Source organism: Heterodontus francisci, chromosome 11, assembly GCF_036365525.1.
Source record: "Heterodontus francisci isolate sHetFra1 chromosome 11, sHetFra1.hap1, whole genome shotgun sequence".
Taxonomy (NCBI): Eukaryota; Metazoa; Chordata; class Chondrichthyes; order Heterodontiformes; family Heterodontidae; genus Heterodontus; species Heterodontus francisci.
In genome coordinates this window covers 67,875,742-67,889,246 of record NC_090381.1, presented here as the reverse complement: position 1 = coordinate 67,889,246, position 13,505 = coordinate 67,875,742, and the positions used below count along the sequence as shown (strand labels likewise).

At 41.6% G+C, this 13,505-nt stretch overlaps 1 protein-coding gene across 2 annotated transcripts in view; it reads right to left on the bottom strand.

Moving 5' to 3' along the window:
- si:ch211-51h4.2 (uncharacterized) overlaps positions 1 to 13,505 on the bottom strand; it is a 374,380-nt gene that overhangs the window by 323,205 nt on the left and 37,670 nt on the right. For both annotated transcript variants that reach the window (XM_068042238.1, XM_068042237.1), the window contains exons 3-4: positions 5,565 to 5,638; positions 3,721 to 3,789 (exon numbers count right to left, since the gene is read on the bottom strand). In XM_068042238.1, coding sequence (XP_067898339.1) covers positions 3,721 to 3,789; positions 5,565 to 5,638 — 143 coding nt within the window. The remainder of the gene's footprint in view (positions 1 to 3,720; positions 3,790 to 5,564; positions 5,639 to 13,505) is intronic.

Sequence of the window (13,505 nt, the reverse complement as noted above, 5' to 3'; positions counted from 1 at the left end):
CTAATAGAGTTATGGTCACTGGTCCCAAAGTGCTCCCCCACTGACACATCAACCACCTGCCCATCCTCATTTCCTAAGAGGAGGTCGAGTGTAGCCCCTTCTCTAGTAGGGCCATCCACATACTGCTTCAGAAAACTATCCTGGACACACTTAACAAATTCTTCCCCATCTGATCCCTTAGCACTAAGGCAGTCCCAGTCAATATTAGGGAAGTTAAAATCACCTGCTATAACAAACCTATAATTCCTACACCTATCTGTGATTTCCATATATGTATGCTCCTCCATTTCCCTCTGACTATCTGCCTCTTCCTTCGTGCTAATGCCACTGCCAAGGGTCTGCAGTTTAGCACTTATGTTACTCTGTATAATAACAGACTCTCAGAGTAAGATAACATTTTGGAAGTCCTGATCCTGCTTTATATGCAAGAGGAGATGTTGGATACAAAAGTCAAGATAGCTGACAGAACTGTCACCAGCAGCTCCAAAACTGTGGGTCCTGCTGCAGTGTTCATGGAGCTGAGCGAATGCCCCATGATTGACCGCACTGTCTCTATGCCTCTCTGGAATAACGCACATATCCTGGAGTTGGACTCAGGCCATGCTATGTAACATGGTGCGCAAGCTTGCTGGCAGGCAGTCCAGTGCACTTAGCTTGTCATTGTCCTGCCAACATGCTTTTTTGAATGCTAATTTTCTTTAATCCACTGACTGGAGATGTGAATTTATATGTTTTGAAGAAATTTTAAAAGGAACAGATAAACGATGATTTTGCTAGCAGCTTAAGATGGTCACCTGCTATGATCACAACTAGAAATAATCAAACACCTACTAAACTGTACTAAAGTACATCCACTTTAAAAAAAGAATTAAATCTGTTGTGGTCAAACAAGGAGAGGAAAAAGAGGGAAGCCCTTTGACCCCTCCTCACCTGACCGTAACAACATGCATATCTATGGGTCTTCCTCTATATGTTGATCACTTGATGTCAGCATCTGCGCCCTTTTGCAGAAGGACAGAGTATGACTAAAATGCAGAATTCCGAGGTGCAGAGGGATTTAGGTGTTCCAGTGCATGAATCACAAAAAGTTAGTATGCAGGTACAGCAAGTAATAAAGAAGGTGTTACGACCAGGTGAGAAAGGTGCCTCGGGTCCCTTTTAGCCTTCATCTGGTCTTATTGTGACAGGGTTTAATTTTTAAGCACACTGTGTTTTGAGCTCCCCCTTGGTGAATCCTTGTTCACCGCTTTCCAATTATAAGGCAAAGAAATGAGAACAAACAGGCTTCTTTAGGTTTAAAGAAAAGTGAAATTTATTAAAACTTAAACTCTAATTCAATTAATGCCTATGGCTACACGTCGCGCCCCAAGCTAGCAGCGATACGCACATGCAAATAGAGACAAAAAGCAGCAGAAGAAAAATAAATTAGAGAGGTTTGAGGCAATATCAGAAGAGTTTCTTGTTACTGTGCTTTGAGTACACTGTAGTCCTTTTGTAGGTAGTCTTGCTTTTCATTGGGGCCCAGTATTCTTCTTAAACCTTGTTCACTATAGGAGACTTTTCCCTCTTGGGGTTCATGTGTCTTCAGTTCCGTAAGAAAAAGATGGGAGCAGACAGGAGAGAGGTCTTTTGAATCCAGGAGTCAAGAGCTTTCTGAGTTTGGAAACTCTGTGACAAGTTCAAACCCAAAAAACTCCAATCGCCAGTTAGTCATGTGACTAAACTGGTCTGACCAGGTCTTCTGTGTATTGGGGAAGCAGGGACTGGATCCTTTGTTCAAAAAGTGTCTGTTTGTATGCAAAAAAGGTCTTTTTGGTGAGGGGCCTGGCAATTCCTTGTGATAGGCCCTCTTTTCTTCCCAGCAGTAATTTTAAGATTTAATGTTCATGTGGCGAAATAATGTGTGCCTCATTCTTGGTAGGTGGAGGCCTGCATGACAAAGGCTAATGGAATGCTATCCTTTATTACGAGACGAATTGAAAATAAAAGTAAGGATGTTATGCTTTAGTTAAACAGGGCATTGATGAGACCACATCTTGACTACAGTGTGCAATTTTGGTCTCCTTATTTAAGGAAGGATGTAAATGTGTTGGAGGCAGTTCAGAGGAGGTTTACTAGACTGATACCTGGAATGAGCGGGCTGTCTTATGTGGAAGGGTTGGACAGACTGGGCTTGTTTTCACTGGAGTTTAGAAGAGTGAGGGGAGACTTGATTGAAGTATACAAGATCCTGAACAGTCTTGGCAAGGTGGATGTGGAAAGGATGTTTGCTCTTGTGAGTAACTCCAGAACTAGGGGGCAATGTTTTAAAATTAGGAGTCGCCCTTTTAGGACAGAGATGAGGAGAAATTTTTACTCTTAGAGGGTTGTGCAACTTTAGAACTCTGTTTCAGAAGGTGGTGGAGGCGGGGTCATTGAATATTTTTAAGGCGGAAGTAGATTGATTCCCTTGTCTAACAAGAATCTAAGGTTATCGGGGGGTAGATGGGAGTGTGGAATTTGAGACACAATCAGATCAGCCATGATCTTTTTGAATGGCGGAGCAGGCTCGAGGGGCCGAATGGCCTACTTCTGCTCCTAATTCGTATGTTCATAACTTCGTAAGGACATCGTTCAGGCTGATTCTCCGGTGAGTTGGTTTCTGGGCCATCTTATTCCCCTGACCTTGCTACTGCAAACCCGTGTTCGGTGAATCTCCCATTGCAGAGCCCTCTATCTGACCCTCAATATTATACGGAGTGCCAGTTTCTGAGTTTGTGGCTGCAAGAGTAAGATTAAATGAAGGTGTGAGTTCAGGAATGTTTTTTTCCTCTGCTCCCTCTATCTGTGCTAGAACTGGAAAGAGAAGAGAGAAACAAGGGTTTACAATTTAGTGCCAAGGGTAAGCAAACTCCAAGCAGTATCACTTTGAAATTGAGTCTGTATCAGGAGAGATTTCAGTGAGAAGCGAATGAGTATGATACTTAAAGTACTGCTGATAAAATCACCATGTCATCAACATTGATTCTCAGTGATTCTGTACCAAAGGCAACACTGTGAATATTACAATAAAGATTTCACCTTTCTGCTGTATATAATGGCTCAGCTACGGTTGCCATGGCAACAGTCGGGCTCTCTGCTACATCTGTCTGGTTCAGTCAACCATATACATTAACTTGCAATTAAGTGCTGTTCTCCTTGAAGCCTGTAGTCAGTATCCAATTATATTTGCATTGTTATTTCCTTATGGCACCAGTAAGTTACAAAAATTGGTCCACATTAACTTAGCAGTTGCAAAGTTAGTCCAAATTGTCAGTAACAAATGTATTATGAAACTACCACGTGCTGGAGGTAATTAGTAATACTATGCACTGATGGTAAACACACTGTGATTTAGCACCTTCAAGAAATTAAAGGATTCCACATTGAAGTTAAACAAAATTTCAATATTAACTGTACAAAATTTGATTAAAGATGTATTATGTTGAATCCTAACAGCAATAGCCAAATTCAGTCTTTAATCCACAAATATGCTTTAGGAAATAATACAAATAAAATAAAAAGGGCAATCTAATCAAAATAGCAAATGTGCAAACTTCCTGTACTTGACAATTTCTAGCAGTTATTTAATTTGCTACAAAGACAAAACAGTAACGGAACTGCACTATACTCATACATATTTTATTTCCTGTGTTCCTTCTCGTTCTATGCACTGGATTGAGTCCAAGCATACTAGCTTACCTTTGCAGCATCAACCTGAGCCAAACGACATCGTTGCAGCAAATCAACAAAAAGATAAATCAACAGCACCTTGAAATGTAAAAAAGACTAAGGTTAAGCCATTTATGATTTGGTCACTCAAATATTTTCTGCCAAGATATAGCTAGCTAAGAGTCTATTGAATCCAAAGAATTGAGCTCTTACGCAATTGAATTTTTCACCATTACAATCAAAATATTACAAATATGTTTATATCAAAGAAACACTAACACAAGCAGTACAACCCTCCTAATTCCAAAAAGAAAATGTTATGTACTATACTGATTATAAAAAAATGCCTTACAACAAATGTGACAAATAACTTTTAAAACATTTTCCATCAGTTCAATTTCGAGTACTTAGAAATGCTGCAATGAACTGAACTCCCAAGTAATTTTGATTGGCAACATTGTTATTGCATAGATGCTTTGTTTTGTTATCATTAATTATCATTTATTTCTCTGAAACACATATAAATAAGAAATTAACATACAGGGAAATTTTCACACCATATCTGCACATCCAAAAAACTATATTAATTAGACAGGATTAAAAATAAATTAACAGTGGAAAGAACAGCAAACCAAGTCAAGCAAATAAATAAATAAATGGTACCTGACATCATTAACAAATTCTGAAAATAACATTTTAGTGATAAGCATGTATCAATGCCTGGCCAGGAACTTTAATAATGGATGGTCGTCCATGAATGGAATTTCAACATGATATAATTAAGAATCAGATAGCCATTGAATTTCTGCTCAAGTTTGCACCAAACCCAATGACAATCAAGCCACTGTATTGAAGTGTTCTGACAGCCAAGTCTAAATGAGTCAAAAAACAAGCATTCCAAATTTGATTGACAGTCAGGTTACTTGACAGAAAAAACAATCTCAGCTTCTGATAAGATAAAAAAGAAAGTGATTCTCTACTTTAGTTGTGGCAGTTGTTAGTTTGTTTAGCAATTGGTTTTTTGTTAGTGTTTCTGAAGATTATTTGGCTCTGTGCCAAATTTTGTTTGATAATTGCTCCTGCGAAGTACGTTGAGATGTTACCAAGTTAAATATAAACACAAGTTGTTGTTGTATTCTTAATTGAATAGCAGAATTGAAGGGGTCATCTAGAGAAGATAAGAGTGGAAGAAAGTGCAAAAATTAGATTATACCGGTGCTAATAAAACCTCCACCCACTGTAAGCAATGCCATGGGGGAACTGTGTGTGTATATTGTGTAATCACATAATTAGTTTATTGACACTAGTTATTAGTCATTCTTCAGACTACCTTATAAAGTGAAATGAAATATAGTGACACAACCAGTATTTATCAATTTTCTCCACTCTCCTTGGTAACAAATTAACTCCCAATATCAATCCTCTGCAGTTGTCAGAATTTATGGAAGAATTAATACTCAGAATCTTGCAATGTTTCCTTGGACAGTTTTACAAAGTAAAACTTTAAATACCACTTTTTACATGATTAGAGTGTTATGTTCAATTACTGTAAACATTCCTCATATAAACTTAAAATCAAGCCAATTTTTTCAGTATGGCTCTAGTTGTGAGATGCATCTGTCACATTGCTCTCTATTGTCTTAAAACAATAACAAATTCAACTGTTATAATTCTTGACCTTCAAAGCATAAATGGAAAATAAACATTTTTCACAGCAGCATTTTCACATACACTTCACATGGAAATATTTTAGTGCAATAGTAGTCTACAGCATTTTCTTATGCAAGGAGTAATATTTATGTTAGGATACATCTTCCTCGAAATGTTGAATGTCAGATCAGTTATTTACTGCAGTCACTTTCTGAATTACCCACCTGCATAAAGAATCCAGTTATGAATGAAACCAAAAATGGCTGCAATCCAGCATGTGCAACTGTGCCAGGCAACCCTGCAATAATAATAAAACAAATGCTGTTCATAGCTTTTCAGACATACTGGCCACAATATTTACGTGGAGGCAGGCAGAGTGCAGTGATCACAGAAGCAAGAGGATAATCTGGCAATGCTGGGGACATGGACCTGCCAAATTTAGCAGGACCTCATTATAATATTTCACTTCTGTTTCCAACTGGCAGCCAGCCAATCTGATAGGCTGGCTGGCTGCCGGGCAGGAAAACCAGCAGCAGGAGAGAACAGCCTTAAGGACAGTCCCTGGCAACTGGGAGGGGGAGGAGCAAGAAACTGGGTTTGGTGGTGGCCATCACTGGAGGGAGTGAGCAAGAGACTGGAGTTTGGAGTCGGGTGTGGAGGGTGGGTGTGGGATAGACATGAAAGATGGTATTTGGCAGAAATTGGCAATAGGTGACCGCTGTAATCTTTTAAAAGTACTAATGGATTTTCCAAAGCATTATTCATGGTAGATTACAGTTTCTGCTTTCTGCTATCAATAATCTGTTATCTACATGTTGGTGGTTTTATCTACCACTGTGGTCTTTTGTTTCATTGGAGTCCAATCTGCATATTTAAAGAAAGACCAGTGTCCAGTGTTCCCACCAGTGTCTTGTGTTTCCTACTTACTCAGAAAAGGTTAAAATTGGGACTTGCGGCGAGTCAGTGGGCCTAGATAATTTTAACTGCTCACCCACTCAGTTTCCATCGAATGAGCAGAGTTAAAGTCACCCATCTCTATCAGAGTTTCTCTGAGAAAAGATTTAAGTAATTTCATTCATTAGTAGATAATAGTTAAAATGTAAAAGATACCAAAAAAATGAACGTTCGTCCTCTCGAGTGTTTTGCAATCAAAAGAAAATAGAAGAAAATGTTTCCCATCACAGGGCTAAACACTAACATTTGCACTGAGAAAATCCTGCTGATTCATGTTGGGAAATTGTGGACACTGCACAGATTGAGGAAAATTTTCATTTTCACTCCTGGACAGTAATCTGGCTAAGAGGATTGCCCACCCATTGTAGAACCTACCTGGTTTTCATTCCATTGGTGAAAATTTATCCCACTCAGGCTGCAGCATTTCCCTAAAGCTAACAGAGTGATTGCTCTATTTTTTCAAGGCAAGCCCTTTCACTTTATTTCAATATGCTCAGAGAGTACGGCACAAGCACACCGGAAACCAGACCTTTATTTTTTGTTGGCTAAGAGCTGCAAAATTTGAAGAACCAGAAGCCTTTATAGGATGCTGCTCACAATGAAAGGGAAGTTCACTATTACATCAGCCCAATATTGAAGGAAGGTATAAATATGTGCAATGAAACCTGCACTTAAGATTCTGAAACTTACAAATCATTCCTTCAAGGACATCCAGTAAAGGAGGTACGATAGTTTCTGGCTTTTTACCCCTTGGCTTCAGAATCTCAAGACCACTCGTTTGAACAACAAAAATTGGAAAAATACCAATCTAAATTTTACTTAAAGAACGGAAATTTAAATATTGTGGGAATTTTCCCAGGAAAAGGGCAGGGGGGGGGGGGGGGGCAGCAGCTGGGGAAATTAGAAAAAAATACATTGTGTTGGTTAGCTGGCATGTTCCCACCTCCAGCCGCTTTTCCCAGGGGTGGATTAGTGGAGAAGTCAGGAATTGCCGAGGCTGAGGCGGGAGGCGGGAAGGAAAGTGAAATCATTAAGGAGGCAAGCAAGAGGGATTTTCCCAGTGGATTCCCTCTTTCTCACTCTATTCACTCTATCTAGACTCCTCAATTTTATACACTTCATTTAGGTCTCCCCTCAGCCTCCTCTGTTCCAAACAAAACAATATGAGCCTATCCAATCTTTCCTCATCAGTTCCACGCTGTGTCTCCAACCTGGCAGGCTGGAGAAGGTGAGAGCACAGCAGGAGGAACTGTCTCAGTGAAACTGACAAGCTGTGAAGGCTTTGATCAGTTGCATTGAAGAGTGATAGACATGGTCAGACTTAGGGGCCCTGCCATCGAAAGCACTCCTTATGCCAGAGAGTGCTATCACTGCATGACAGATGCATACCAACTGTCTGGAAGGCACTTCACCTGTTCAGCACTTCACCCACCCAGCTGCATTTCCCTGCTGCCAGCCTTCAGATTGGTGAAGGAGCAACATATGCAGCTACACAGTTTCCCTCTGCTGAAGGTCTGGGACAGGGGCCTTTCCACTGCAACGTGCTCCAGCTGCAGCAACACCAACAGCAGCACCAGTTGCCTTTTCGCAGTCTCGTGCCCCTCCACAGGGCAGAGAGGATAGCCACTGAGATGCAGGTGGAAGGAAGCGAGACTCCAACAGAGGACCATTTATCCAGATATGTGCAAGCACCAGTGCCTCAGGAGGCTCAGACTCTCATGGCAGGTCACTGCTGACAAATGCACTGTCATGGTTCAAAACTACCTTTTCAGTGGATGGAAGCAGAATGCAAAGGGTAATGGTTGATGGGTGCTTTTGTGACAGGGAGGCTGTTTCCAGTGTGATTCCGCAGGGCTTACTACTAGGTCCCTTGCTTTTTGTGGCACATATCAATGATTTGGACTTGAAAGGCCTCCTACTATGCCGTAAATGACTCTATGACATGATTAAGAAGTTTGCAGACCATACAGAAATTGCCTGTGTGGTTGATAATGAAGAAGAAAGCTGTAGACTGCAGGAAGATATAAATGGACCAGTCAGATGGGCGGAACAGTTACAAACGGAGTTCAATCTAGAGAAGTGTGAGGCAAGGGAATGCACAATAAAATAGTAAAATACTGTCATGAACTGAGTTCTGTACAACTTGTGCTTGTGTTTTTGAGATGGTCCTTGATTTGAGGCTGGAGGGTTTCCAAATTCTGGGGTGTTAAACCCAGGTTAGACAAACAAACAGTCCTGTGACTGAGAGAAAACAAATAAGCAATTTTTTTTAATCAAGGGCATGTGACTGTAGGTTATAGTTCAGTTAGTCAAAAAGACTCTACAGAGCATTGGGGTCAGCTGCAGAGCTGGGTGGTGTTGGTTTTTAAAAGAGTCTCCCAGGTCTGCTGAACTGGAACAAAACTGGGAACTATTCATATTAAAAGGACAAGCTCTTTGAATTGGAACCTGTTTTCTGGTAGCTGACCCTTGGACGATACAAGTTGCTATCATTGTCTTCAGTGACTGAAAGTTATCTGTGAAGTTACACCACCAGGTCAGGAAAAACCACACAAATTCTAAAAGGGTGCGGCGTTTTGGTGGAAACGATATCAGTGGTTTGCAGAGAAACTGCCATCGAATGGAAACCGCGCTTGCATCCTGGGAAGACAGCATCTGGAGATCTACTTGAAACATTCAAAGAGTTGAAGGACTTTGGGACTGTTCAACGTTACCTGGCTAATAGAACTGCCAAAGGACTTGTAAGGACTGCCTTTGTTGCATTTCATTATCAATATGTAACCTTTAAAATGTACAGACAGTGAGTTAACTGTTAGTTCATGTTTAATTTATGTTGGTTTTGGTTTGAGTGTTAAAGTAAAATTTATAAAAGTGAAATCCTGCCCATTTGGTTTTCCTAAATTGAGGTCAATCAGTGTATTCAATTTGTTTGTAGTTTGTTGATGGTCTCCACAGGGGATCATAACAATACTGAAGAGTGTAGAGGACCTTGGAGTGCATGTTCACAGATCCCAACGTAGCTGGACAGATATACATGGTGGTCAAGAAGGCATACAGGATACTTGCCTTTATTAGCCGAGGCACAGAATGTAACAGCTAGGAGGTTATGCTGGAACTGTATAAAACACTAGTTAGGCCACAGCTTGAATACTGCTTGCAGTTCTGGTCACCGCACTATAGGAAAGATGGGATTACAATAGAGACGGTACAGAGGAGATTTATGAGGATGTTGCCTGGACTGGAGAATTTCAGTTATGAGGAAAGATTGGATAGGATCATATTGTTTTGTTTGGAACAGAGGAGGCTGAGGGGAGACCTGATTGAAGTGTATAATATTGAGAGGTCTAGATAGAGTGGATAGGAATGCCCTATTCCCCTTGGTTGAAGGGTCCATAACGAGGGAACATGGATTTAGGATAACAGGTACGAGGTTTAGAGGGGATTCAAGGGGAAATTTGTTCACCCAGAGTGTGGTAGGGATCTGGACCACACTGCCTGAAAGGGTGGTAGAGGCAGAAACCTTCATAACATTTAAAAAGTACCTGGATGTACACTCGAAGTGCTATAACCTACAAGGCTACGGATCAAGAGCTGGATAGTGGGATTAAGCTGGACGACTATTGGCGTGGACACCACGGATCGAATGGCTTCCTTCCATGCTATAAATTTCTATTATTTCCACGGACACAGTGGGCATGCATGTACCCCACAACCTAATGTCTCTGACTCTTGCCAATTTGTGTGATCTCTTCCCCTGCCAGGGACGAAAGCAGAGAGTTGGGAGCATTAGGATTGGCTTGTGTTCAGAAGAATGAAGGATAACAGTTATGCATGGTGACTGTGAGGCATGGGTGCGAGAGGGCAATAGTATAAGGGTGAGTGAGAGTGTTGGCTACCCCGATGGGGATCTGAGGTGCCTGCAGGGAGAGGCATGAGTGGAATTGCAAGGTGTGTTGACCTAAGTTGTGCTATGCAGGAGAATGCCAAAGGTTATTTTTTTCAGAAGTGGGGTGATGCCGGCAGATTTAAAGGAGAGGGGACATGTCATTGCTACTTGTGAAATCCTGCTGCGTACAAAATAGCTCTGTGATTGCCGACACAACAGTCATTACAGTTCAACATACTTGATTGTAGGCAAGGTGCTTTGGGTTATTTTTGAGAGATGTTATAAACTACTGTATAAATGCGTGACTCTATTTTCTTTCACAAAACTTGAGTCATAGAGTTATACAGCACAGAAACAGGCCCTTCAGCCCATCGTGTCTGTGCCAGCCATCAAGCACCTATCTATTCTAATCCCATTTTTCAGCACTTGGCCCATAGCCTTGTATGCTATGGCGTTTCAAGTGCTCATCTAAATACTTCTTAAATGTTGTGCGGGTTCCTGCCTCTACCACCCCTTCAGGCAATGTGTTCCAGATTCCAACCACCATCTGCGTGAAAACATTTTTCCTCAAATCCCCTCTAAACCTCCTGCTCCTTACCTTAAATCTATGCCCCCTGGTTACTGATCCCTCCGCTATGGGAAAAAGTTTCTTCCTATCTATCCTATCAATGCCCCTCATAATTTTGTATACCTAAATCAGGTCAACCCTCAGCTTTCTCTGCTCTAAGGAAAACAACCCAGCCTATCCAGTCTCTCTTAATAGATGAAATGCTCCAGCCCAGGCATCACCCTGGTGAATCTCTTCTGCACCCTCTCCAGTGCAATCACATCCTTCCTATAGTGTGGTGCCCAGAACTGTACACAGTACTCCAGCTGTGGCCTAACTAGCGTTTTATACAGCTCCATCATAACCTCCCTGCTCCTATATTCTATGCTTCGGCTAATAAAGGCAAATATCCCATATGCCTTCCTAACCACCTTATCTACCTGTGCTGCTGCCTTCAGTGATCTATGGACAAGTACATCAAGATCCCTCTGACCCACTGTACTTCCTCGGGTCCTACCATTCATTGTATATTCCCTTACCTTGTTGGTCCTCCCAAAATGCATCACCTCACACGTCTCAGGATTAAATTCCATTTGCCACAGCTCCGTCCATCTTACCAGCCCATCTATATCATCCTGTAATCTAAGGCTTTCCTCCTCATTATTTACAACACCACCAATTTTCGTGTCATCTGCGAACTTACTGATCATACCTCCTATATTCACGTCTAAATCATTCATGTACACTACAAACAGCAAGGGTCCCAGCACCGATCCCTGCGGCACACCATTGGTCACAGGCTTTCACTCACAAAAACAACCCTCTACCATCACCCTCTGCCTCCTGCCACTTAGCCAATTTTGGATCCAATTTGCCAAATTGCCCTGGATCCCATGGGCTCTTACCTTCTTAACCAATCTCTCATGCGGGACCTTATCAAAAGCCTTACTGAAGTCCATATAGACTACATCTACTACTTTACCCTCATCTACCCATCTCGTCACCTCCTCAAAAAATTCAATCAAGTTTGTCAGACACGATCTCCCCGACAAAGCCATGCCGACTATCCCTGATTACTCCCTGCCTCTCCAAGTGGAGATTAATCCTGTCTCTCAGAAAATTAGAACAAAAACACTTTTCCTTTATTCATCTAATAAGGAAACCAATAATGTATTGGGATATTGGCTAGCAAGTTGGTAGGCTAAGATCTTTGCAATGAAAATAACAAATGGGTTTATAGGATCATTGGGCTAAAAAAAAGTCTGGCAGGCATCAGGACCCCAACGTTGGGCCCATATGGGGGTTCTAAGCCTGCCCATGGCATCAGCACACCCATCGACACAACCTTCTGGGAGGCGGCTAATTGGCTGCCTCCACATTTGCCTTCCTATTAAGGATGGCAGATGGGCTCCCGTTGCTGCAGGCCCAGAAGGCCCCCAGCAATGTTAGGCCAGCGGCCCAACCAGGAGACGTGGGCACCTCAACAAGGAGGAAGCTGAGGCTGCCTACGAAGAAGTTATCAATTAAATGGTGGCCCGCAGCCGCTAGGACTATCAGGTTGAAAGGGTAACCCCTCCGAAGGACTATACATGGACGGGGCTTCAGCCTTTCACCCCATGACCCCGTCATTGGGGCATGGAGCCTCTCAATTCCCTTATATTTTAGCTGCCAGTCTCTTCTCATTGTCTCTTTGTTTCTCTTATTTCTTTTTTCACTTCCTCTCTGAACTTTTCATATTCAGCCTGGTTCTCACTTGCATTAGCAACCTGACATCTTCCATATTGCCTCCCGGAACTAATCTCATTAAATTATTTTCTAAGCAACTACTTTAAATAAACTCTGACAGGATTCAAATAAATAGCTAGTCTACAGACAGTTATTAAATAATTTATTGCATTGAATCAATAAGTAAATAAATCAACTACCTTTTGGTTTTGATAAATAATTAAATCAGTGATTGAGTGCAATAAATTCTGAATTGGCTTGAATAAGTAAATAACTTCCTGGGTGAGGATAACATGGAAGTAACTAATCAAATAAACACTCATATATGTTGAATAAATTTAATGACTTCATATTATTCCCAAATGAAAACACTATGCAGCGCATCAAATAAATGTATCTAATTAATTTTGTCATTCTATTAAGCTACAACTTTCGATCAGGCAGCTCCATTTATACTGAGAACATTTCTTCCATTAACTTATTGCTTCCTTTACTAGAGACCATTGTCTTCCATTCCTATGGGCTAAATTTTATAAGCTCACTGCCGTTCTCAGTGGCAAGCTTTAAAGAAGGCACAGCGCACGCGCGACTTGTGTGCCTGCAATATTTCGCACGGGGGCTCAATTAAATGGAGGGAGTGGAACAGCCATCCACGATGTCGTACTGGGGTGGCCGTTCCATCCAAGGCAAAGACGTCCGGCGCCACTGCGCCGGTGCCATTTTGAAAGGCCTCAAGCCCATCAGGTAAATTTACATTTTTAAAGGTCCCGGTGCACAAAACTTATAAATAACATTTTATTTAAACTTTGAATACCCTCTCCCACTACCACCCCCCACTGAGATCTCCATAAATAAAATGACCTATCCCTGCAGAAAATCACTTTTTAATATGCCAAACCTTCAGCACCTTTGACCCTCAACCCCTTCCCACCATCCCCACAACCAATCAGAGCGGTTTTCCCTGCTCCCACCCCTCCCACCCTGCAAATTTCATTCCTCCCCTCTGCCCACCAGTGTCATGCCTTGGATCTCCATACGAAGATCCAAAGGCGT